Source organism: Lissotriton vulgaris, chromosome 7 (genome assembly GCF_964263255.1).
Source record: "Lissotriton vulgaris chromosome 7, aLisVul1.2, whole genome shotgun sequence".
Classification (NCBI taxonomy): Eukaryota; Metazoa; Chordata; class Amphibia; order Caudata; family Salamandridae; genus Lissotriton; species Lissotriton vulgaris.
In genome coordinates, this window is record NC_141695.1 from 205632560 (window position 1) to 205658481 (window position 25922).

Genomic DNA, 25922 nt, shown 5'->3' on the forward strand with positions numbered 1-25922 from the left:
CTGAACACTTTGTGATTCTGGGCCAATCCCTTATGCTTCCCTCCTGTCCTGTCTACAATAATGAATGTCTCACTGTGCAATGTAACTGGTGAGCACTCAAAGTGCTCCAATACCATTGGCTGGTGGTAAAAATGTGGCATGATGGAGGCCGGAATGAGCACTCCAATACCATTGGATCCTGCAAAAAAGCATAAAAGCAGCAGCGATGAGAGAAATAGTGGGGGGAGGGGTCGCGCAAGCAAGCAGGAGGGAAAGTGAAGATGGGAAAGCAACGACAGGAAAGGGCGGAAGGAAACAATGAAGGGGTAAAAAAATACTTTTGTTTAAGCAGGATCAGTGGCAAACATGAATGTGTCATTGCGGAATGTAACTGGTGGGCACTTAAAGCGCTCCAATACCACCGGCTCGTGTTCGCGCTATGGTAAGATAGAGGACGGAGCAAGCGCTCCATCAACATGAGTTCATGATAAACAATAAAGAAGTGCTGTTCGTGTTTTAACAACTTTTTAAGAAATGTATTAGTTTATGTACATGCTCATGCATTTTAGTTGTATATGTGTATGTGTATAAGGGAGAAGGCCTGAAAACACATATACTCATATGGAGTGCTTAAAAACAAAGAAAAATATAGGTCAGCAAACCGGAAGCAGTGTAAGGAGACTTGTACTTGGTCCAGGCGATATTGGAGGGCCAAACACAAGAAGAGGCATGACGCCTGCATGCCATGACCAAAATGGCATCAAAGAAAATGAGAGCAACACCTACGTTTAGTAATAGTGTTAGATGGGCGGCCTGTAAGCCCACAGATAGAACACAACACATCTCTTTGAGATAGCGCATGCACTGTCTAGCTGAGATCTAAAAACAGCAATCACAGTGGGCCAAACACCAGCATCAAGAGTGTACAGGGTTTGTCCCGCAGGGAGGTGTCTGCAAATCAGAATATTTTATTTGGCTGCCAACTGGGGTTTTAATGACACCAAAGGCATGCCATGATTACAGCTGTCTCTGGTATTGTCAAATTATGGATGTTTTTGTAACTTTTTTGAGAACTGTTCGTTAAAATGCTCTGTTCTGATCTTTTCCAATCTCTGGAGAAGCCAGGTCTTTACTTTGCTTCTGAAGATCAGATGGGCTTGTATACTTTATATCTTTGCTTCCAAGGAGATGCAATGTTTCACAGCATGTACTTGGAAGGTTGCTCAACTAAATTTATTTTTGGTAAGAATAGGTTCCAGTCTATAGTGTAGTGTCATGTTCTAGGAGTAGAGAGAGAGAGATAGATCAAGAAATATAGATAGAAATATAGATAGAGAGCTAGATAGCTATAGCTATATATAGATATATAGAGTTTCATAGTAGGCCATTTGCATAAGTTACCCGAGCTATCATGACAGAATACCCTGCAATTTCTACAAATACCCCACAGGCGACACAAACTTGGTATGGTTCGCATTGTGATCAGTTGCATTCTTGCGACTACTTTAACATGCCTGGTCAGGGATAGCCCTGAGGTTTCTGACCTCCCTTGATGTCACAAATAACCTCAGAATTGGGTAAAGTTGTGGAAAGAAATTTGGCCCCTGTGATCCAAAAGAGTAAGAAAGATTTAGAAAGGTTCAACAATCTGCATTTTTCGATTATGGGTCGATGTAACATTAGTAAAATGCTATTTCTTCCAAAAATCTTGTATCTATTTAGAACGATACCCATGGTGTTTGAGAGTCACTTGTTTAAGGAAATTGAAAAAATGGTTAACAGATTTGTATGTTGTTAGACATGGGGGTATCTAATTGGCAGAGGTACGTACCAATGTCCAAATAGGGACCCTTGCTTCTAGTCAGGTTAAGGTGGATATACTTTTTAGATAACCCCTGCTCACCCCCTTGGTAGCTTGGCATGAGCAGACCGGCTTATCAAAGGCAATGTATAAAGTATTTGTACCAACACTCACAGTAACACAATGAAAACACCACAAATGGACTCCACACCAGTTTAGAAAAATAAAGTATCTTTATCTAAACTACACAAGACCAAAATGACAAAAATCCAACATACACAGTTCAAGAATATGATTTTCAAAGAGTTCTAGGGTTTGCATCAAAATAATCCACAGTTGCGTCACGTTTAGCCCAAAGTACCTGTAGATGCGACAAAAGTTCCAAATGGAAGCTGCAGCATTGAAAAACAAGTGATGAGTCACTCCTGAGACGCTGGGGAGGCTATCGAACAGCCCCGCAAGACGCAGCGAGCGTGATGCGACTAATCAGGTCTGTATGGGTAGGGATGCGATACCTTGTATGGATTCCAGTGTGCAGGTTAGGTAGGAAGCGCCTCGCACAGGCAAGATGCGACGATCTTCGGGACGGCGATGATCTCAGTTGTGGCAGCGATGCGCGGCACAGCATCAATCTTCTCCTCTCACAGCCCGTTGATACGATAACTCTGCGACGATGCTCGCAGCGACGTGATGTGGTCCCCAAGCAAGTGGTGCGGCAAACTCACCCAGCAAACACAGGCTCTGTGACGATACTCGCAGCGACAGGAAACTTCCAGCACCGGGTCGATAAGTTCAGCAAGCGAACGATGCGTCGGTTCTTCTCGATCTTTGCGGTGGCGGGAATTTCCTCGCACTGCCGGGATGCGCTCCGCAAGCGAGCGATGCATGAAAATTGCAGATTGTCTTCTTTTCTCCTTGTCCAGCTTCCCAAACAGCAGGAAACAACGTCCAGAGGCCCCACAATTGGATCAATAACTCTAGGAAGGGCAGAACTCACTCAGCAGAGTTCAGGGGGGAAGCTGGGGTGAAGTCCTTTTGTTCCTGGGACTTCTTAACAGGAGGCCAGCTCTCCTCAGGCCCTTGGAGATCTCTTCAAGCAAGGGGACATAGCACACAGCAAAGTCCTTCCCCTCTCCTTGGCAGCAAAGCAACTGCAGGTCAGCCAACAAGAACACAGCAGGATAGTCCTTCCTCTTCAGTCTTCCAGCTTTCTCCTTGGCAGAGGTTCCTTCTTGATTCCAGGATGATCTAAAGTTCAGTGGTCTGGGGTCCTGTACTTATACCCCAAAAAGTCTGTAATCCCTTTGTGCAGGAGGGCTCTGAGCCCGGTCCAAACCAGTTCTGGAGCAGTCTGTTTACATGACTCCTTTCCTTTCACAGTGCAGAACAGAAACATCAGACTCCCCACAGGAGGTGGAGCCAACATTGTGGAGGGAAAGCACAGCCCTGGAGCACTTTGTTAACATGATTCCTTCTCTCCTTTCACAGTGCAGGGCAGAGACATCAGACGCAGCACAGGGGGTGTAGCCAGCACTGTGGGGGGCAGGCACAGTCCCATTCAGGTCCCAGGTGCAAATCCTCCCTCCCATCTAGATGTAGATCTCTCTGTTCACCACTGGGCGGACTTATTCTGTCTCCTGGAATCCCCCAGCCCTGTCACTCACAAACCAGACAGTCCATTCACAAACAGCTAACAGGGACACAGAAAGGTCAGACAAGAAAGCAGCCACTTTCTAAAAGTGACGCTTTCAACAAAGGATTTAAAAACCATCCTTCCTAAAAGATGTGTTATTAAATTCTGAGTTCAGTGATACCAGACTTCAATTTTCTATCTTGCTCCTATGGGAAGATATGCAGGTAAACATTATTCACAGCATTCCCCATTATAGCCTATAAGCAAGATAGCATTTCAATAGTGAAAAAAGAAAATTGCTGTAATTCACTACCAGAGCATGTCACCCACACTAGTACATGCTCTACCTTTCACATTCACTGCACCCTGCCCAGGGAGTGGTGGGATGGGGGTACATTGGGCCTTCCATAGGGGTGTCCAATGTGTACAGACTGGCTCTGGCGTGTCTTAAGAGAGAGTGCAGGCAAGCGGAAAGGCAATGGAGAAAAGCCTATGATCCCGTGAGCAAATCCTGCTATCTCACTCGGTCCAAGGCATACCATAGAGCGGTCTGCCGAACGCGTGCTGCATATTATGCGCAGGAGTTCCGGGACTGCCCTAACCCCTCTAAACTTATCTTCAAGGTTCTAAAAGAGTTGACGACTAAGAGGGTCTCTGCTGCTGAAATCTGTACAGACTCTCATTGTGAGAGCCTGGCCTCCTTCTTTGTTCAAAAGGTGCTTACCATCTACCGCACCTTCCCAACTGCCGGGCATCTATTGGACTTGGATGTCGGTATAAAGGACAATACCCTGATTTTGGATTTGCTGGCCCCCCTTTCTGAGGAGGGTTTCGATCTATTGAGCCAAAAAATTAAATCCGGCTCCCCAGCAGATCCTCTCATCCCGACTCAGTTCAAAAACATGCAGGCGATATGTCGTCCTCCCTTGCTGGCCCTTATTAACACGTCTTTGACTTCAGGGGTGGTGCCCACCAAGTGGAAGCAAGCGGTAGTTACTCCCATCCTAAAAAAGCCTACCCTAGATCCTGTAAAACCTGAAAACTATCGCCCCATTTCTCTGCTACCGTGGCCTGCTAAAATCACCGAAGCCCACGTGAATAGGATCCTGGCCGACCATCTTGCCAAAGCTAACATCCTGGATCCCACGCAAAATGGATTTCGTGCAGGCCACAGCACGGAGACCGCCTTGTTATACATGGTTGAACATCTGCGCTCCGTGCTGGACACCGGACGAACAGCGGCACTCCTGTTGTTAGACCTGAGTGCCGCCTTCGATACGGTGTCCCACGAGATACTTTTGCGGAGGTTAGTGGAAGCTGGGGTTAGGGGCACGGCGTTAGGGTGGTTCCGCTCCTTCCTTTCCAACAGATCCTTTCAGGTAGCGATACCACCTGGCAAATCCACTTCCCACCCGCTCACCCTGGGAGTCCCACAGGGCTCATCCTTGAGCCCCACTCTTTTTAACCTATACGTGAGTCCGCTGGCTGCGGTAGTCAAACGCTGGGGCCTGACAATGGTGTCCTATGCGGATGACACGCAGCTGGCGGTCACACTAAGTGGAGACTCAGCTGTGGACGCCCGCAATTTCTGTGAGGGGCTACGTGCGGTGGCAAATTGGATGAACTTAAATTGTCTCCAACTGAACGCAAAGAAGACTGAGGTGATGGTGGTGGGAAAGCAACCTGGATGGTGGAACGACAACTGGTGGCCCCCTGAGTTAGGAACGATACCCTCTCCTGCCATAGAGATAAAAAACCTCGGGGTATGGTTGGACCCTACACTGAGCTTCATCTGCCAAACTAAGAGGGTGGCTGCCTCCTGTTTTGGCATACTTAGGGGTATCAGGCCGGTGCTCAAATTTTTTGACGCCGCCACTAGACAGCTGGTAGTCCAGGCCTCGATTCTATCCAGGATAGACTACGCCAGTGTTTTACTTGCAGGTGCGAACAAGGCAGAACTCATGCGGCTGCAACGTGTGCAGAATGCGGCCGCAAGAGCGGTTCTGGGATTGCCCCGTCGTTGCCCGACGTCTAGAGCACTGCATTCACTCCATTGGCTGCCTGTCGCTCGTCGTATCGAGTTTAAGGTGCTTTGCCTAGCTTTTAAAATTTTGAAAGGTATGGCCCCACCGATCTTGACGAATTTACTGACCCCTTATGTTCCTTCTCGATCCTTGAGATCGATGGGTCAGAATTTGTCTGTGGTTCCACGTTTTTTGCTGTGCAGGATGGGTGGCCGCTCCTTCAGGGTAGTGGCGGCCAAACTGTGGAACTCCCTTCCCAGTGAAATCCGAGCTATGGAGGATTTACTGCAATTCAGACGTGCCATCAAAACTTTTCTTTTCTAACTTATGTTTCTGATCTCCCTTTATGCGCTGTGTGATGTTGTGTTGTCCTTTCTTGGCGCCAGGACGCCCCTTTGCTGGGGCAGCTGTGCGCGGTATAAAAGCCAATAACATAACATAACATACAGAAAGGGAAGGATTAGGCCTGGCCAGTGTGGACACTGGTTAGGTCAACATGGCAGTTAGCAACTGCACACAGGCACTGCGGTGGCAGGCCTGAGACACCATTTTAGGGCAACTCATGTGGGTGGCACAATCAGTGTTGCAGGCCCACTAATAGCATTTGAATCACCAGCCCCGGCACACTCAGTGCACTTTACTAGGGACCTACTGGTAAAACAAATATGCCAATCATGGATAACCAATCACAGTAACAATTTATACAGAGAGCACATGCACTTTAGCACTGAACACAGTGGTAAAGTGCCCAGGGTCCTATTGCCAAGAACCACAGGTCAGGAAAAATAAAGGAGGAAGAAGCAAAAAGTTTGAGGATAACCCTTTATAGGAATAAAACCCTTTTGAGAAACCTCAAATATCACGGATTTTGCCTCTTATTTATTATGAGTTATTCTTATTGATTTTACTGCATAGAAATTAAGATAGTAAATTAAATATTTACGACAGCACAAGGAAAGACTAGAAGAGCCCTCAGATATATGTCCTTACTCAGGGACAGGAGGGGGGCTGGGTGGTTCCAGTATTAAAAATGTATTACTGGGCTGCAGTAGTCCAATACTTTCAAGGATTACTGGGGGGAGGTTTGTGGACTGGTAGAGAAGAGACGCTCCTCCAGATGTATACGATTTGCTACTTGCTTTTGCGATATACTGAAGCCAGTTACTATATAAAAGTAAAATTGAAGACCCTAGGTGCAGCTGTAACGGTTTGGACTACTGTCAGGAAAAAGTTGGGGCTCTGAAGGATGAATTATTACATTTATTTAAAATATCTTCACATACGAAGCTTAAGCCAGATTTTATTGAGGTGCTGCAGTTTTTGTAAAATGTACTCCGGCGCCCCCAGGTACAGAGCGTTGTTGAAATCAAGGCGAGATTGAATTAAGCCTTGTATAACTATCTGTCTGGCCTCAAAGGGAAGAAGTGGAAGGATTCTTTTAACCATCCTCAGGAGGCCAAAACAGGTCGCAGAGACTTTGGTTGCCTGCGTGTCGAAGGTCAATGATTTATCCATCCACACCCCAAGGCTTTTGATGTTGTCTTTAGGGGTGGGGACTGTGCCCATGCTCAGAGGCCATAACAACTCTAAGGTGTAAGGAGTTGGAGGGCCTAGGAGCATAAGCTCCGTTTTATCGTCATTGAGCTTCAGACGGGACTTTGTCATCCAACTCTTGATTCCAGCAAGTAAAACATTTAACAGATTTCTTGTAAACGATTTAAGGGAGAGTAGACTTCTCTAATGAGAATTATTTAATATTTTTGGGATCAAATTTTTAAAACCCAACGGACCCTTATGGTGCATTCATGAAATATTCCAGTACTTTCATGATGCACCAAGGAAGCACAGCTTTTCCTATGAGTAAATCTGATTTTTTTTAAATGTCTTAAGTCAGAAATAGCTTCCCCTATACTACAGCCCTATTTTTTTATGGGTGATCCCCTTATGTCAATGAGTAAATTCAGTATGACAGCGCCAGAAATGTTCCATGGATACTGCAGCCAGTCATGGGTACCTCTAAAAATTCCCTCAGGTATATACAAGGGTTAGAATTTTGCCATTGACACCCCGATGTAATGATTATAGGAAATTTGATGACAAAAGTTACCTCAAATATCAGTTCCAACATTTTGCTATGGATCCACCCCATATGCTAAGAATTACGTGCATCATGTCAGGGCCTTCCGCCAGGCGTGGTGATGTGTGTTCTGTGTCCCTGCTGCTGGATATAATGGGCTTAGTGGCTTTCTCAGTTGGACAGTAAGAGACCCCACAGCCAATGATGGTGTCTTCATAGAAGTATGTCAGGGCCTGCAGATTGCCATATGTAACACCTCTCATCCATAAGCCGTTAGTGCCCTTGTCCAAAAGGCAAGATTAAACTTGAGTATGCAAGATTAGCACCACACTTGCACGTATAACAAACACACACACACATTTTCACTACATCTCTTGCGCTCTTTCATCCCTTTGTACTCTGTCACGCACACACACTGCCACTCATACTTCCATTAGTAAATTGGCTTTTATTGTGTCAGAAAAGTTTGCCCTGTTGCTTTACCTGCCTTGCCTTTTAGTGAAACTTAATAAAAACAGATTCTCTACACGTTATTCAAAATTATAATATATTACCTTGTCAGTGTTTGTTACAAGTGTGATGTGAAGGAAAAATGCACTTCCCTAAAATAGATTTGTGGGGCTTATATTTGGGTTCACGTTTGGATCAAGCAGTTACAATTTTGGAAATGAACTAATCCGCATTCTAACATGTAGTATCACAACATCCAACTAACCTTATGAAATGCTTGACTTCTTCGACAACCATGGATTTCATTCAGTAACACATTACATTTTGGGGTTTTTGAGACCCATCTTTTAATGTAAAAGAAAACTACATGTCTCGGGATGGAGCATTGTGGTGAATGGAAAGCCAGGAATGGTTGAATCTGTCACACGTTCTTCAATCCACCACCATACCCTAAAGCCTCCGCCCTGGTCTCCCTTCTCGAGCCATCCACAATCTCAGTCCACTCTCCCTTCTTGCACTAGCCCCGTTGTTGCAGATGGAATTGTGTAGGCATCTAGTACCACAGAAAGAACAGGTATTTTTATGGGTGCCTTTGTAGAAATATGTGTAGATTCATGAGAGCTGAGCAATTTTTATATGTGCACAGTAAGAGGTGTGCTCATGTAAATGCTGGATGATGGTGAATAGTATGATGGAATGCAGCATGAGTAATGCGAGTGAAGGGTAAAACATGTGCTGATGTGAGTGTTGTGAGACCTGCATGAATGCAATTTGAGAGGAAGGCCCATGTAAGTGTCAGGTGAGAGGAGCGCATGCAGAGTGATTGGAGTGAGTATAGATTGGTTAGCGTGGTGTAGATGCAGGGTGAATGGTGTGCCTGTGTGTGGTGCTCGGTGAATGACAATTATTAAGAGTGATCTGTGAGACTGACTGGTAAGTGCATTGTGAGAGGAGTTAGTGCAGAGTGAGTGGTATGTTCCAATGAGTTCGGGCAGACTATTGTCCCTGTGTGCAGGCAGAATGAACAGGGTGACTGTATGAATGCAGGCTGAGAGGTTTGTCTGTGGGAGTGCAATGTTAAAGGAGGAATTGAAGGGTAAGTGGTGTGACTCCAGGGTGAGTGCTGTGCTTTGTTTTGTATTATGAGTGCAGGGTGAGTGTTGTGCCCAAGTGAGTGAAGATGTGCGTGCAGATGTGAGTGAAGTGTGAGCTGTGTGAGTGACAGGCGTGCCTATGTGTATGCCAATGAACATTGTGACAGTGTGAGAGTAGGGTGAGAGGAGTGACTGCAGGGTGAGTGATGTGACTTATGAGTTTGGGTGCGATTTGATGTGCAGAGTGAGAGAAATGAATGCATGGTGAGAAATGTGTTTGCTTGAGTGAGACTGCAAAGTGAGCAGTGAGAATGACCTGTGAGTAAAGTGGCACATGAGTGCAGGGTGATGTGTGCTTGTGCAAGTGGTGTGCTTGTGCAAGTGCTATGCTTGTGTAAGTTCAGGGTAAAAAGCATGAGTTCATGGTGAGGGATGAGTGTATTGTGGTTGCTCTGAATACAATGTGAGCGGTGTGGTCATGTGAGCACAGGTTAAGAGGAGGAAGAATGGTGTGAGTGTAGGGTAACAGTGTGAGTTCAGTCTGATGGCTGTGAGTGTAGGGTTAGCAGTGAAAGTGACAAGTTGACAAGGCAGTGGAGTGTCATGTGCGTGCAGGGTGAGTGGTGTGCTCATGTGGGTGCAGGGTAAGAGGAGAGTGACTTGGTGTGAGTGCATGGTGAGCAGTATGATCGCTGTGAGTGGAGGGTGAACGTGAAAGTGAAGGGTGAGTGATGAGAATGAGTAGTAAGGTGTGAGAATGCAGGATGAATACCAAAGCACCCGGAGTAACTCAGAATTGCAATGACGTGTGAGTTGAATATACATAGTATTGAGCTTAGTCACAGACTGAAGCCTTTTAGTTCAAAGTTGTGTGAGTAGAAGTAGGGCCCACAGAATGATCTTTGGGGTGGTGAATGGATTACATTTCAGTTACAAAGGTGCTACATCTGTGACAAAAAAGTAAAAAAAAACTGTTCAGTTTGCAATTGCGAATTTGGGAATTTTTCAAGAATTCCCCAGCAATCAGAGATTACAGGCTCCAACTACATCAATGACAGGCTTTTAGCACTGATGTCCTGGGGCTTTACCTTTCTGTTGGAAACTAAATAAAGAACAAAGTCCATCTCTTGAGCACTTGAACCTGTGTGTGTGTGTGTTTGTGTGTGATCAATAATTGCCCATCCCTTTATTATCAACACACAATTCAATACTGTACATATATGTAGAGGAAATTAATATGGCATGAAATTAGTAAGACATTTTTTTCCACAAGCAGGAGGCAGCCAGTACTGACTTCTGCTATTTAAAATGCACGCGCATCAACATACTCAGTGCACTAGCAGGAGGGATAGGCTGATGGTTTGTTTTCTGTTAACACCTAGTGGTTCCCTGCCGACCCTTCCCAATGGATAGTGATGTAGAGTGATGTGCTCCAAAGTTATTGCTGCAATGCCTCACCTTTATACTGCGACTTGTTTCCATCTAGCAGTCCTCTGCAGGCCGGGTCTGCTGTTTGAAAGCTAGGGTGAGAGCCATGCTGCTTTTAGTGGTTTATCATCCAAACAGCCCAAGACAGTCACACCAATGGTTGTGCATTGATTTGGCCAAGAAAGCATTGGTTTATGGTGTACATACGTGTACCTCTGAAGGAAGGCTGTCATGGAACTCTTGTTGAATGCATCTTATGTATTAGGATAGTGATTGGTTTTTCAATGTGATACTTTGCTAGGACAACCTTATACTGTCATCTCTCACTACTAAATGTGGTGGCCTTTCTGTCTAAAACCATATAAAAGCTTATGTTTTTGAGATATATGTCAGACTTTTTCCTTACTTATTTGCAGACTCTGCACTAGTCTGTCATTTGCTTTATACTTAATTTGCTTACTTGCGTGGAGAGTAGACTCCATGTCAGTCCTTTTGCATAAATATCTTTGGTACTAGCTGCTTGATTGCTTGGAAGTAGACCATACCTTATTTTGTTCCCCTTGCGTAATTTTGATTTAATATTGAGAAATGTGATTGTTAATTTCCCAACTAAACTTTTTGGGTTCTTTAATGATTTTTCATACAACAATGGCCTGCTCCTGAGCAGCTCAACGGCTAAAAAAGGAAGAATTTACTCTTGTGGTAGAGGGAGTATCTATCTTCTATCCACAGTATTACACACCGTTGTAATTTTCAGTTGGCAGTGTTGCCAAGACGTGTGTATGTATGTCAGTACCACCACCGTGCTACATATATGTCCTCCCTTCCATACATGACAAAAGGGGAGGGGAGGTTGACAGTGCCTCACGGAAGCAACACCAAGGAGAGGATTGTATCAGACTGGTACTCGCCTGATTCCTCACTTCTCATCATCGGCTACTGTCAACCTTAAAGAAATGGGAGAAAAAAACAAACATAAAGAAATTGCATATAGGTCAGGCAACCGTGAGGTGTTGTGAGTGCTGAAGACCCAGTGTGATATTTCCGTGCCCAATTAAGTGAAAAACCAAAAAATACCACTATAAAAAGAGTAAGACTAACTGGCAACTCATGACTTTATTCTGTGCTGTTAGCTCACTCTGATTAAAAGTCTACCGACATGTTTCATCACTTTGCCTTACAGTGATTTCTTCAGGGTTTCTTGGTGGGTCAGCGTTTAACATGCACCTTTCAAAGTCTTCCCTTATTGTACCAGGTGGCCTTCTGTGATGAGCCTACCCGGCCCCCGTGGAAGACTGCTTCACGTGTATCGTTCCCTGTCTCTGTACTGGGACGCTTTGAACCGCCAAACGGTCGGTATCGCATACGCGTGCAGGTGTGGTCTCGGCTCACCCCTCGTGTCAACAATTTTAAATAAACCTTTATTGTTTTGACTTTCACTATTGTCTCAAGTAAGTTTATTTGATTTGGAGGTACTCAGCCTTATGAAGACTCAGACAGTCTTATTTTAACTAGAGTGTTGAGATGGGCAAAGGGAGTGGGAGCAGGTGGGTGAGGGTATGGAAGAGCTAGGATGGTTGGGAGGGAGTAAGGTTAATTGATGAGGAGGGGACAGGCTTTTTAGATGGGAGTGTTGAAGGGAGGTGTGTCGACTTGATTGTGGAAGTGGGTGGTGCGACAGCAAAGCTGAGAAGAGGGTAGGCTCCAGTTGTGGTTAACATAAAAGGGGAGAGGGTGCAGAAATTGTGGTTTTGGTGATTGAGCAAAGGAGTGGAAGTGTATGTTGACTGACAGTAACAGAGATGTCAGGGACGATGAGGATAGAATTAATGTACAAGTGATGCAAGAATATGGAGGGTGATAAGGGTTAAGACATATCATTGGGTAGAGGAGGGTGAGGATGGTGGCTAGTACAGTGCATGGGCTGTGGTTCAGAAGGGATAGAAGAGTATGTGGAATGAAGACAGCCATGTGGATTACAGTGGAATGTGGAGCCTAGAGGGAAACTCCTGAGAAGCAGACCAACCTGTCTGTCCATTGCAACCTCATCCGTAGTCTGTCTATTATATGTGACTTAATTGAATTGATTGTGAGATACTATACCCCTGCAATCAAGGAATTGTAATGGTTTACTGTTTAGTTTTATCTTTACCAAACATTTATTTAATTTAGGGGCAACATGTAAAGTATTTCTGCAACACAAAAACAGTAATAAAGTGAGAAACACAACACAAGAAAAATCACACCAATTTGGAAAAATATAGTAAACTTTAATAAATTATTTGGCATCAAAACAAGAAAAACCCAATCAGTAGAACCAGAGATATACATTTTTGAACTTTAAGGTAAGCACTAGCATCTAAAAGATCAATGCTCCAACTGCGGACATCTAGTCGTTCAAGACTGGGTCAAAGTCAAAAATATTGCCTGACAGAGATGGAGCGCGTGTCGGATATAAAAAGTGGATTGGACCAAGTTGGCATTTACTTTTGGACTGAAGAAAAAGTCTCTGAGAAGGTAGACATTAAGTAAGGCAATGCTGCAGGCAGTGTCCGAAGTGAAGGCATTCTTGCCGAGGAGATGCTAGACAACGTCCTAGTGAAGATTTCCACATTCAGACCTAGGGCCTTATTACAAGTATAGCAGTCCACAGGACCACTGCACTCATGGTGGCAGTTAACCACCGTCACACTGAGGGACCATCCACAGTGTTAGGAGTGTGGCAGTCAGACTGCCACAGGACCTCTGTGTCCGCCAAGGATCCAGGATCCTGTGGAAATGGCACAGCAGTCAGGAACACTAATATGCTGGCAGTGCTACTGCTAAACTGCAGAGCATATTAGGAGTTGCCTGTCCATCCCCCCTTTCAAGGCGTTAAACCCAATAGCAAAGGGTGGTGGAGAGGTAACTAAGGGGTTACTAACAGGGTCCCCTACCACTACTGGGCCTGGGGGTGGATGCATAGGGCAACACCTCTAGCCAGGTTAAGTCAGTTACACAACCTAATTTAACCTGTGTTCACCCTCTGCTAGCTGGGCACAGAGCAGTTAGGCTTAAGTTAAGAGACAATGTGTCAAGTATTTGTGCAAACTTTAACTACAGTAACACAGTGAAAACACCACAAAAGACTCCACATCAGTTTCGAACAATAGAGAATATTTATCTGAGCAAAACAAGACTATAATGACAAACATCCATTAAGTAGGACATAAGATGTGAGTTTTTAATGATTACATTTGAAAGCAGTGATTAGATGTCAATAAAGGCCAAAAGGATACTTGAGGTCGCCATCGACCAGTACAAATCAAAAGTTCAGGCCGACCGTGATGGAGGGCAGGCAGTTTACAGAACCCACTCAGGGTCCCCTGAAAAACTGCCTTGTATGGATACCCCAAAACCGGTCCCAGGGTGCTTGTTCCCTGTCTAGGGAAGACCTTGCTTGCAGTTCAGCAGTTCAGGGTGGACTGTTCCCATGAGGAGCAGGTTCATGACTGATTTGCATATGGATGGATCCAAATTAGGGTGGCGTGGTGAGCAAAAAAACAATTAATTAAACCCAGATCTTTGGGACTGGGGGTGAGTGTTTGCATTATTCAGCATTCTGTCCATCATTTGTTCTTTTTGCTTTTGTCGCCCTAAGTGGAAAGGGCAAAGCCAGACCTGGGTGCCGTGCTCACTGTGAAACTGGATTCAAGCCAGCCTGGCTGATGAGGAGTGCAAAAGAAAAAACTATGGTTTAAACCCAGATCTTTGCTCACTAATAGCATTTAATTTATAGGCCCTGGTCACAGATAGCACACTTTACTAGAGATGTTTAAATAAATTAAATATGCCAATTGGGGATAAGATTTAAAATCCTTTATCTACACAATGAAGTCCATTAAAGTGGCAGCTGCAAGAAATAATAATGTAAAAAGTAAACACAGTACATAAAAAGCAATATCATCATAAAAACACAGTTCATTCATAGAAGGTTGAGACATCTGTGATGCATAACTTCATATTGTAAACAAGAAAATTACAACAATCCAGACATTTAGCAGCAAAATTGCTACGAATACTAAGAAACAAAATAAGTCCAACTTAATGTGCTCATTATGGAATCCAACATGTTATGGCGAAAGAAGGAGCACACAAACTGTACTAATCTACTCTCGATGATTCAAATGTAGCTGTAGTTTGTTTACTGCTTCTAGAACTAAGCATAATGATAACTAATCACTGCAAATACACTTCAATAAAGGAAAATTGGTCAATCTACTAAGAGTGATTCTATTGCAGCTCCTGTTAATTTGAAGCTTGTAGAGCTCGGCATAATGGTATTTTATCACCATAAAAGCACTTATATAAAAGGAGATTGGTCAGAGACTAAAATATTAAGATAAAATGGCAGTTCATAAAGTGTCTCGTGCAATTGCTGACAATACAAGAAATAGATAAGACAAGAGAGCCAATGGGTTCATTTGCCAGCATCGGGATAAAAAGGAGAGATCCGTGAATGCCAGGGAAAACAAAAATCACAGGGAAAGGGTGGAAGTTGTAAACAACTTGTTAAAAACGGAGGTTATTGTGCAACAGTTATTGATTTAAGGCTGCTAAAACCAGACATAACAGCATTTAATTGCTATTAATACAACCTGGGAAGAGAAAACGGACTGAGGCCACGAATTGCACTTAAAGTGCTAAATCATGAAGTGCCACGTGCTGTAAAACAATAAAGGATCATAGCAGCAATACTGGGAGCTACTTTTACTATCAACAGATGCCGGGCAGTGGGAAACTAAAAAAACAGGATAGGTGAAATTCAGCGGGGGTCAGTGGGAAATGGAACAATACAAGAGTGACCCCTGCTTGATATTAACAGGTTTTGCCCAGCAGCAGACTGAACATACTGTTTCCCCATTAGCAAGAAAACAAAGGACATGGGAGGTGGTTTAGAAAATCTAAAAGTTTAGACAACACACATAAAGGCCCTGGCCTCCTTTTTCATGTTCAGCTTGCTTACTCAAACGACATAGGGGCAGAGATTCAGACTTTGGGCGCACATCAGGATATTACCCCCTAAGACCCTAGAGGGATTGAGCATATGGCTGAGTGCCTTAATAATTTGTCTGGTCTGTATACAACTTTTATCAGACTGGCGATGACTTATGGGATAGCATCATTCAGGATGAAATTGACACAAGCCGGTATTGTCCATGTCCCTTGTTTGATCAAAAAGTGACAATTTGTAATGAGACACATTTGGTTTTTAGTGATTTGAGATGGATTAAATGGTCTACTTTGTCGTCCAGACAGCATCCCAAATATTTGTATTTTTTGATGTAATCAGGCATCTGTTGCACAAGTGCCTGGCACCAGATTTTTTCCTTTTCCAGCCAAATATTATATTTTTTTTCCAAAGATTTACCGTTATTCCATCTGACCTGCTGTGTTTGAGTCAAATATTGATCAGCCGTTAAAGCACCATTGCCGTTTGGCTTAACAGGACTACATCATCAGCATAGAGCAATGAGGTAATAGGGCAATTTGCCAGTTCTGGGGCATGGCTGATTGCAGAATCCAAAGTAGGTGCCAAATCGCACTTAAGAGAGGGCCTGGACTAAAAGGCACCCTTGTTTGACAACTTGTTGAATTTTTATCTTTTTGGAGACTACTGTATTATTTCCCAGTTTTACTGTGGCCCAAGTGACAGAATAAAGTAATTGGATGACGCAAAATATTGCTTCAGGGATGTACCAGCCTTCGAGCTTGGACGAGAGCAGCTGGTGGTTGACATGATCAAACTCCTTTTTATAATCTACAAATCACCAATAAAGAAGCTGATGTTTCCATGTCTGCTTTGCCACCAGCATCCTGATGGCCACAAGGTTGTATGTGTTGCCCAAATTGGGTCTAAAACTGGTTTGATTGAGAGAAATCAAGTTTTTCAAGCTTGCCCATGCTTCCAGACCTTCCAGTAGTATGGAGGTGAAATATTTGGCTTCAACATCCAAGAGGGCAATGCGACAATAGTTTGTCATGGTTCGCCACTGGTCCCTTTATGGAGATGGGTGCACTATCAATCCTTGCCATGACGAGGGGTTGGAATCCGTATCGAGGCTGGGTATGAACAATATTTCCATTGGCAGGGACTAGAGCTCAGCAGCTTGCTTATATACTGCGGTGGGAATACTCTTTTGACTTCAGGACACCATTGGCTCAACCTTTCTGGATCAAGGTTGCTATTATTTTGCCCGTGATGATTGATGCATATAGGTTTGATTTGTCCTAAGGTTGCTTCAGACTTCTCATGTGAAAGGCTGGGCTTACTGTAGCTGTATTGCAAGTTGAAGCATTCTCGCTTAGTTTATAACGAGTGCTGATGCGAACGGCCCAATATTCAGAGGTGGTATTTATTATTTATTTTTTAACAGTTTCTGTCTCTCTGCTGATATATGAGCCAGAACTTCTTAGAGATTTTATTTTGGCAGGGCAGAAAAAGCTCGATCTGGAGTGCGTCCTCATATTTCTGTTTTGCTTGCCAAATTTGTTGATTGAATCTGCAGCTTAACCGCATCGCTGCGGCGGCTTTTCCCGCTGTGCGCGGCAGATTTGAAATTACCGCGTTACATGACGAGCTGGCCTTGTCATCCGCGCACGACAGGTAAGCGCCATGACGAGCCCAGCTCGTCATTAGCCTCGAAGGGGTTAAGCTGTGTAGTTTGGCATGGGAGACCGTACTGGAACCCGTTTGATCAATCTAATCATTTTGTTCATAGATCTTTTCAAGATTTCAAGATCTTTTGTAAAACAAGTTTGCGGTGGGACGGGTCTGATGGACCTTGATGTTGGGCAAAACTGCTGGTTGCTAACAGGAGCACATAGAAGGTGTTTTAGAAAGGGTTCCTTCCCAGTTATGAATAATATGCCACAAAGGGGTACTCTGATTAAGAAAAGTTGTTTTCCTGGAAAGGTAATTCACTGCAACTTCTGAGTTCCATTTAATTCCTTTCTAATTTTGGTAGGTGACATTTGAACCAACGGACTGTAAAATGTTGTGCTTGTTGCTGCATTTTTGTATAAGCTGCTCTGTGGCATATGGTCGCTTTCACAGCACAAGGTGATAGAGAAAGACTTAGTCACACTGAACAGTGACATTGAGTAGAAGTTATAATCTAAAACAGCTAATCTTTCTGGAAAAAATATGTGAAATGAGATGGTTGAACTTCTGGAAAGAGACCAGTCAGTGCTTGAATGGACATACCCTCTAAGGCAGCTAACAGAGTGTGTTCGATAGAATCTGTTATTTGTGGAATTGTTACCTGTGATGGAATCAGCCACCGAGAACCAGCTATTTCTTCAAAGGGGTTGCGAAGAGAGTTGTGTAGCAGATTTAGATTAAATTCTCTGGTCAAAAGGAAATGGACTTTGGGATGATTGAGCCTTGTATCCAAAATTAAATGGTCCAGCTCCTTCATCTTTTGCTCTTTCCCTGGGTCTGTCTGATTAATGTACACATTTAGCAAGAATGAGTTGCTCTTTATGGAGGTGTGGCTCCAATTTTTAACTTCCACGTATAAAAAGATGTGATGTCCAGTGGTCTGCTCAAAGTTCACAAAGTCCTAACGGGAAGATACAAAGATAGACAGGCCACCCATTGTGTGGCCCTTGGTAAACTGCCTGGTGGCAGGAGAAAAAAACTCGTAATAGCCTTCAATTGGGGCTCCACATCACACCATGATTCCTGGATATATATAATAATATCAGGGGATGTGAAAAAGTACATGACATAGAGTCCATTAGGAGATTTTCTAGGGCAGCCACATTCTAAGAAATTAGGGATGATATAGATTGGGCCTAATTCCTTGGATTTGGGGTTAGACTGGTTTGTCTTTTAAATGAAAGTTAGCTGGATGATGTTGTGGTCAGGGTAGCAGCCAGCCATCCTCATTTCTCCTGAGGGTTTTCTACTAGTGGAATAGTGAACTTGCAGCATCACTCTGCTTGGTTGTGAATAGAAATGATTAATGTTTGTGAATTGGTGACGGCTCATGGAGTGAGGGGACCAACTGCATTTCTAAGAAAAAAATATATTCTTGGAGCTTTATCAACCCCACTGAGACTTTTGGGTATTGGGGCTTTGTTGGAAGTGTTACTAATATGACCCACTCTTTAAAACTTTGCAATTTGCACATATTGTGTTGACTGCTGAGTGGACCAAGTCACTGCAATTACTTTCTTGTGAAGCAATATATTTAAGGGAATGAACTCGATAGCTGTTATGTTGTTAGATTTTAAATGGGAGAGGTTTGGGTGAGAGACGAAGAGTTAACTATATAACCTCAATTCTAAGATATTGTTATTGCCTTTGGAGGTGTACTAAGGGTGCGAGAGTGTCAATGAAGTGGAGGCGTCATGAGATATATTATTATGCGTTGTGCTGGGGTGGATCAAACTCCTGTTTGAGGGATGAAAGTGTGTACAGGTGCTGTGTTGGTAAAGTAGTGGTCTGAGGTAGACAGCATTGGAATACAACCTTGAGGGAGCTAGCTGTGTGTAATTTGGTTCTTTTGATGGTAATGGGCCTGAGGTCCATGTGGAGTCATGTCAGCTTGGGGCTTGAGAAGGGCCTGTATCACAAAGGGTCCCACGAACCGCCTCAATTAGTGGTGGAACTGATTTAGATTGTGCTTCTTGTGCTGCAGGTGCCTGTAGGCTGGTTGTGTCTGCATTGCCGATCTCCGGCCTTTCAGGAATATGTATTCTGGTTGTTTTTTAAGTAGATGACAAAACACGAGGGTCTTGAGAGAGTGCTCCTTTGTCCACATTCTGACGATTCGCGGTATGGGCTGACTCTGGTTATACACTGATCTATTTTTTTGTGGGTTGGAAAACATTTTTGATCGTGGAAATCTGATTTGCAGCTCTCATGATCTTATCCTAATTTTTATTCAGTTTCTTGAGTTGCTTTCTCTTGCACCTCAACAGACACAGAGGGTGTTGGTATATGATGGGCTGGTGGGTTATGGGCATTTAGAAGCAATCTTAGAAGACCTTCCTCAACAGTGTTTTCCATAACCCTCAAAGGACAATTTGAACAAGAGGTTCATTTTCCAAACACCGCTAATAATTTTAACCTCATTTTAATGTTAAATATCAAACTGGTTCTAAGTGATATCACTTTTCAGTTATGTACTATATGTTTTTTGTATAGGTTGTTTGGAATTATGTTTGCATGATATAATAAGGTGCCTTACATTTGAATGTACAATTGTTAGACACCAAACTTAAAACTTTGACTTGTTTCCAGTCAAAAGTTAGCACTTACTAAATGTAATAATGTAACCCATTGATATTTAATGGGAGAGAAGCTCCACAGTAGTGAAAACACATTTAGGAGTGTTTCACAATTACAAGGCACCCTTCCCTATGGACTACATGGGGACTACCTTAAAGCTTCAGGCCCACTAGCATCATTTAATTTATAGTCCTTGGGTATATGGTGTACCACTCTGCACAGGGCTTTTAATGAAATCATATATGCCAATCAGGTGTAAGATAATTTTGCCATATTTAAAGGGGAGAGCACACTCATTTTAGCACTGGTTAGCAGTGTTAAAGTGCAAAAAAGCATTAGGCCAACAAAAAAGAATTCAGCAAAAATAGGAGAGATGATGGTAAAATGATTGTGCGCTGCAAAACGGGTCAAGTCCAACACCTCCAGCCAAACACCAGGTGAGATTAATCAATACCTAGATGGGCTTCCCTGCTTAGGTGATAGACTGTGGAAAATGGCCCTCTACTGCAGAGACCCTTTCAGTACTATGCCTCTATGAATTCAGTATAATCCCTCTATCTACATTCTCCTGAGCCACAACATTATACAAATAAGAGGGGTTTGACATCACACAAACATTAATAAACATACTCCAATTCTTTGGTTTCTCAGATGTTCTTCCAAAGTTAAGGTACATGTCATAATAGAAGAAATGCACTAAAACTGAATTAATGATATGAATTCTCTTTCTTTAATGAAATTTGTCTTCTACATTGTCCTTGGATTGATGAAGTTGAACACCACAGGGGAGATGATGAATCCTTGTGGAACTCTACATGTTACTGGTAGCTGCTAGATTTGGTGGATGCATATTGGCTTAAGTGTCAATTGGAGAAATAGGATGAGAATCAGACAATAGAGGTGTTGACGAATCCCAAGCACACGAAGATAGTAATTATTGCTTTATGAACAATGTGCTGAAATCTTTTAACAGCGTCGCTGTCTGTGATGGGGAGGCTTTTACAACTCCCAAGTTAGTCTGTTTCTCAGTGCTGTCGTTGAATTCATAGACGCATGGAAGTAATTTTGCATTGACTGTTTTAGTCACTGGGTTATATGGATGTATATGTACTCATATAGCATCACCCTAGAAAGGTAGCACCAGTGCCCTATAAAGAAGAAAAGATTCCACGTACAAATCTGGCTATTTTGCTATTATTTCCAACATAATGACGTGGTGGGTGATATGCATATATTCTAGCAGGGTCTAGAACGGCTTTCTCTTCTACTGGAGGAATCTATCCAATTTTCTGGAAAGACCATTGTGTGAAAAAAGCCCTCTCCGTGTTGGGAAATGGCGTTAGCAGTACTCGATTGAGGGAATTCAAGAGGAGCACGTTGTCTTTATGGGTGTCTCAATGATTTATTGATTTCAGAGGTAGCCCTTCGTCTTCATGAGTGGCTGCGGGACTTTAGGATTTCAATGGGAACATATAGTCATTATGAGTGGATGAGAATTTCAAGAGGGGGCACATTGTCTTTTTGAGTGTTTTTTTTATGAACTGAACTAGGTCTCTGACAACCACAACTGACAATGCCTTGAACGTGAACATATGGGTGTGTTGTGTGGAGCGATGAGTGGAAAAGCATTGATTTGCCTGGTGCTTTCAATGAATTGTGTTACATTAAAAGTAATATTTAGTAGGGACCAAATGTGATTCTAAAAATGATATCATAAAAATATCAAGATACAATGGATTATAAGTAACAGTTGCTAGTTTCTAACGTCCTGATACTGCTTGTTATAATACTGCTTGTTTACAGTGTGATGCTGGAGCCAAATAAATAACTAGAAACAAATGAAGAGAGAAAGAAATAGGCAAAGTTGCACAAGGGGAAATGAGTGAGAGAAAAGTGAAATTCTAATGAAATTCTGAACATAAAAATAGGGAAACTTGTAAGGATTTAGGATAAGGGAAACAATGTGAAAGGGGAAAAAGGAGTGATTAAATAAACTGGCTAGGAAGAGCGACAATACCGAAGTAGAAAGGCAGATCAAATAAAACAACACGAAATATAAAAATAGGGCACTGAAATTAAAGGTGGAAGATAGTAAGGAACGTGAGTTTAGAAACACGGTCAAAACAGAAAACGTAAGAAATGTAAGTTAGACATGGAATAAAAAAACTGAAAGACACAGAAAGGGAACTTGAGAGCAGGCACTGATGGATTGTAATAGAAGGGTAAAGGAAGGCAGCCAGACAGAGCATGGTGACACAGAGAGAGAGAAAGTAAGAATGAAAGGGAGACCGAGAGGTACAAAGACTCATCGAAAAAGTGAAGTAAAGCAGGAGAAAGAGCGAGAGTGAGTGTAAGAGAAAGAATGTGTTGGTATTATGAGAAGAGAAAGAGAGAAGCTTAGAAACGGGGGAGAGTGGAAAGAAGAAAAGATGGAAAGGGAAGCCTTGGAATCAATAATGAAATTTCCTTGGTGTGAGATCTCGTTGAAGAGAGGGGACGAGGAAGGTGACCTTTGAATGTGGATCACAAATGTGTGAGAGGTGCACTCACTCCTGGTGACATTACAGGGCCCTGATTCCCCCAGGCGCAGCAGAACAAGGCAGGGCCTCCTTTTCAGCCCTCTCAGTAGAAGGCTTCATTCCTGCTTCTAAGTTGTAACCTTTACACAGATCGCCCCTACATAGCACTTATCACAGGTAGGACTGATCATTTTTAGTGTTTTAACTGTGTCTTTTTGTTACACAGATGCCCCCAAGAACACCACCGCTGCTGAGTTTTTTTATCGTAAAACTATTAAAGAAGGGGACACTGTGACATTATTGTGTTCTAGTCGAGGAAATCCCGAAGCAGAGACCTATGGCTGGTTCGAGGGTCCACTCAAGACCCCCACTCTGGGCTATGCGCCACTGCTCACCCTGAAGAACATCAGCTGGGACAGCGGACCCTACATCTGCACCGCGACCAATGACGTGGGGACGGGAGAGTCACCACCACTGCATCTAAACATTCAACGTGAGTGACACAAACACTAAACAGATCACTCGGGATAGGTCTGTTCAGATGGTTTGAAAGCAGAAAAAGCGATCTCCATATATTTAGTCATAACTTATAAAACTTCCACGGATTGAATCATGCTTACGTTCTAACCATCAGTTTTGGAATCTAAGTCATTCATATATGAAAACCATCTCTTTTCTGTCCCTCGCAAGGTTTCCAAAGTTTAGTCTTGCAAATCCAAATGACTGATGCTTCCATTTTTTGCTCTCAGAATTGAAAAAAAACTTACAGCAATCTCGGCTCTCATGTTTGCATTTTGTTTTAAAACATTGATGTAGTTTACTAGTTTTACTTACAACACTGTGATTGGACTCGCATGCTTTTAGGCGTGGGATTTTCTTACTTCTCCCTAAGGGATGACTGGGGCTCTGACTGCACTGCACCTGCACAGATATTTAAAAATAACGATTCCACAAACCTGCAAAAAGGTCGGTTCACACAGTTATGGGATGCGAACAATGGTCATTTTGGGAATCTTTGAAGAAGAAATGTATCTTCAGCATGAGCCACAGAAGTGTTGAATACTAAAGAGAGGGAGTCAGAGGGAGGAAAAAGGCTAAGGCTCACCCTCCAAATAATACATATAAAATAATGTTTCTGTTACCAGATACCTGAGAGCCTTGCTAGTCACTATAAAACCATACACAACACTCAATGGGGTTGGTCTGGAAAGTCATAGTAGATAGAAAAGGAGAAATTGCTCTTTTTCTAGGTGTCCCCTCACTCACCAGGGTTGCCCCTTGGTGACATGCTTCATCATTGGGGCCATCCCAGTCCTCTACGGGCTGGAGCGTGCTGCGACTTGCGAATTACGTAGGAGCACTTATAAATGACTATGTGTGGTGCAGATGTGATAGTGGAGTGGACTAAGTGATGTATTTAAAAATACCTGTCCAGTAGGTTTTCAATAGACTTTATTCTTGCCTCTAGATGGTAGTATTAAAAATGGGGTGGAAGAATTGGGGTCCCTAAACGTAATGTGTTAAGGTGTGCCTATCAACTCCTGTCGTCAACATGTTTCGTGCATACCCCAAGCACTTCTTCGGGACTACACAGGGACCAGCCCTGTGTTCGCCACTCCTTAGCTCTGTAATGAGTTCTTTTTAATAAATTAAATAATTGCTGCAATCCATAATTAGTGCATGCATTTTTAAATACATCACTTAGTCCACTCCACTATCACATCTGCACCACACATAGTCATTTATAAGTGTTCCTACGTAATTCGCAAGTCGCAGCACGCCCCAGCCCGTAGAGGACTGGGATGGCCCCAATGATGAAGCATGTCACCATGGGGCAACCTTGGTGAGTGAGGGGACACCTAGAAAAAGAGCAATTTCTCCTTTTCTATCTACTACACCTTCCAGACCAACCCCATTGAGTGTTGTGAATGGATTTATAGTGACCAGCAAGGCTCTCAGGTATCTGGCCACAGAAGTGTTGCACATTATATATCACACAGCTGTACCTTAACAGAATACTGCACTTTGGCTGTGCAGTTTTATTTTAAGCAAGCAGAGCTTACATTGGTAACCCCCTTTGGCTTCACTGTACACAATAACCAAGTGTTCTAATAGTAACTCTCTGACCCATATACCCACCCCTAATAATTACCCACCCCGTTCTCCATTCACCTCTGGCTAGTCCATTCATCCAGAGCTTTCATCACTTTCATACTGTACGTCCAGTTCCCCAGAACCAATAAATGAAGGCGCAAATGGGTCGCAAACCTGTTTGTGCATGCTAAATCCCATCATACATCTGGCCCATAGAGTAGAAAAACGGCATTGTCGCCATCAAGAGAAGGGCTGGAGGCAGCACTATGCTGTTTCGGTAAAAGTTGCCTATAGAGAAACGATCACAAATTACAAAAAGATGCTCTCCAAAGCTAAATCCAATTACTACACAGATATATTCAAATCAACTAAGAACTACCCTAAAAATCAATCCACTGCATTCCAAAAACTTACAGAACTGCCAGAAAAAAAGAATTGCTCCCTCAATCAGTCCTTGTGTAACACTTTAGCATCTTTCTCTTGCCAAAAGGTTTGTGACATATATGGCGCCTTTGCCCTGAATCAAGATATTAGCAGCTATATGCCTACTGGCGGCTATGGAATCAACAGTAATCAGACTCCCGCTAAAAACCAGGCCAGTGACCACCAGCCACTGTTTCTGCCTTCCTTCATACTGCGTATGAACACGTTATTAAACTTCTTTGTACAGCTAAGTCAGGCTCTCCAGCCGCTCCTTGCCCCCCCATCCCACCTTCCGCCCCCCCTCCGCCCCCAACCCTCGGACCAGCCACCTCCCTGTTCACCTCCTTCCTAGCCTTATCACTGGATGCTATTTTCATCATCCCCCATCCATATTGGTCTTGGTACCACCAACAAATCCTTAATCATTTTCAGTAATTCCGCGCTTGACTGTTGCCGTAGATCTATTTCCGCCAGGGGCACCACAATCAAATCCGGTTTCTCAATTTCCAAAACATGGATAGTAGCTGACTCCTATCATTCCCCCAAGGCCAAGCCAGACCACCTTCAACCTATTGATGTCCAGGCCCAAATGATTGCCATGACACTGCTTTGTCATAGGCTCCCCACTGCAGTTCACAGTGGAGAGAAGACAAATCCATACTTCTGGCTTCCTCCCATCAACCAAATGCGAATAGGACACGTCAAAACACGAACATTTACAACGCATGCCTTCACAACAAGGTTTTTACATCGCAACATCCATTACAACTCATGATTTTATAACTCATGCCATCTCACCTCATTTTTAGAAACTACATTTACCATGCATACCATTACAATGCATAAGACTTTTAGGGCAAGAATAGAGTAAGTGTTGGATAGTGTAGGGGTAAAAATTACTATTCCCACTCCAGTGAGTGCAACAGTAGGGAAAGTGTTGGATAGTGTAGGGTTAAAAAATACTATTCCCCATTATTTACCTTATAATGCATTGTAATTGTATTCATTGTAGTGACATGCGTTGTAATGGCATGTGTTGTAGTGACATGCGTCATAATGGCTGTGTTGTAATGGCTGCGTTGTAATGGCATGCGATGTAAAGGCTGTTGCGTTGTAATGT

General features: G+C 43.3%; 1 protein-coding gene across 9 annotated transcripts in view; it reads left to right on the plus strand.

The window, feature by feature from the left end:
• Positions 1 to 25922, plus strand: part of LOC147701201 (sialoadhesin-like) — a 473651-nt gene that overhangs the window by 278766 nt on the left and 168963 nt on the right. For 8 of the 9 annotated variants that reach the window (XM_086929948.1, XM_086929946.1, XM_086929952.1 and 5 more), the window contains one exon: positions 22512 to 22778. The exons of the other annotated variant lie outside the window; for it this stretch is intronic. In XM_086929948.1, coding sequence (XP_086786074.1) covers positions 22512 to 22778 — 267 coding nt within the window. The remainder of the gene's footprint in view (positions 1 to 22511; positions 22779 to 25922) is intronic. 9 annotated transcript variants of the gene reach the window in all.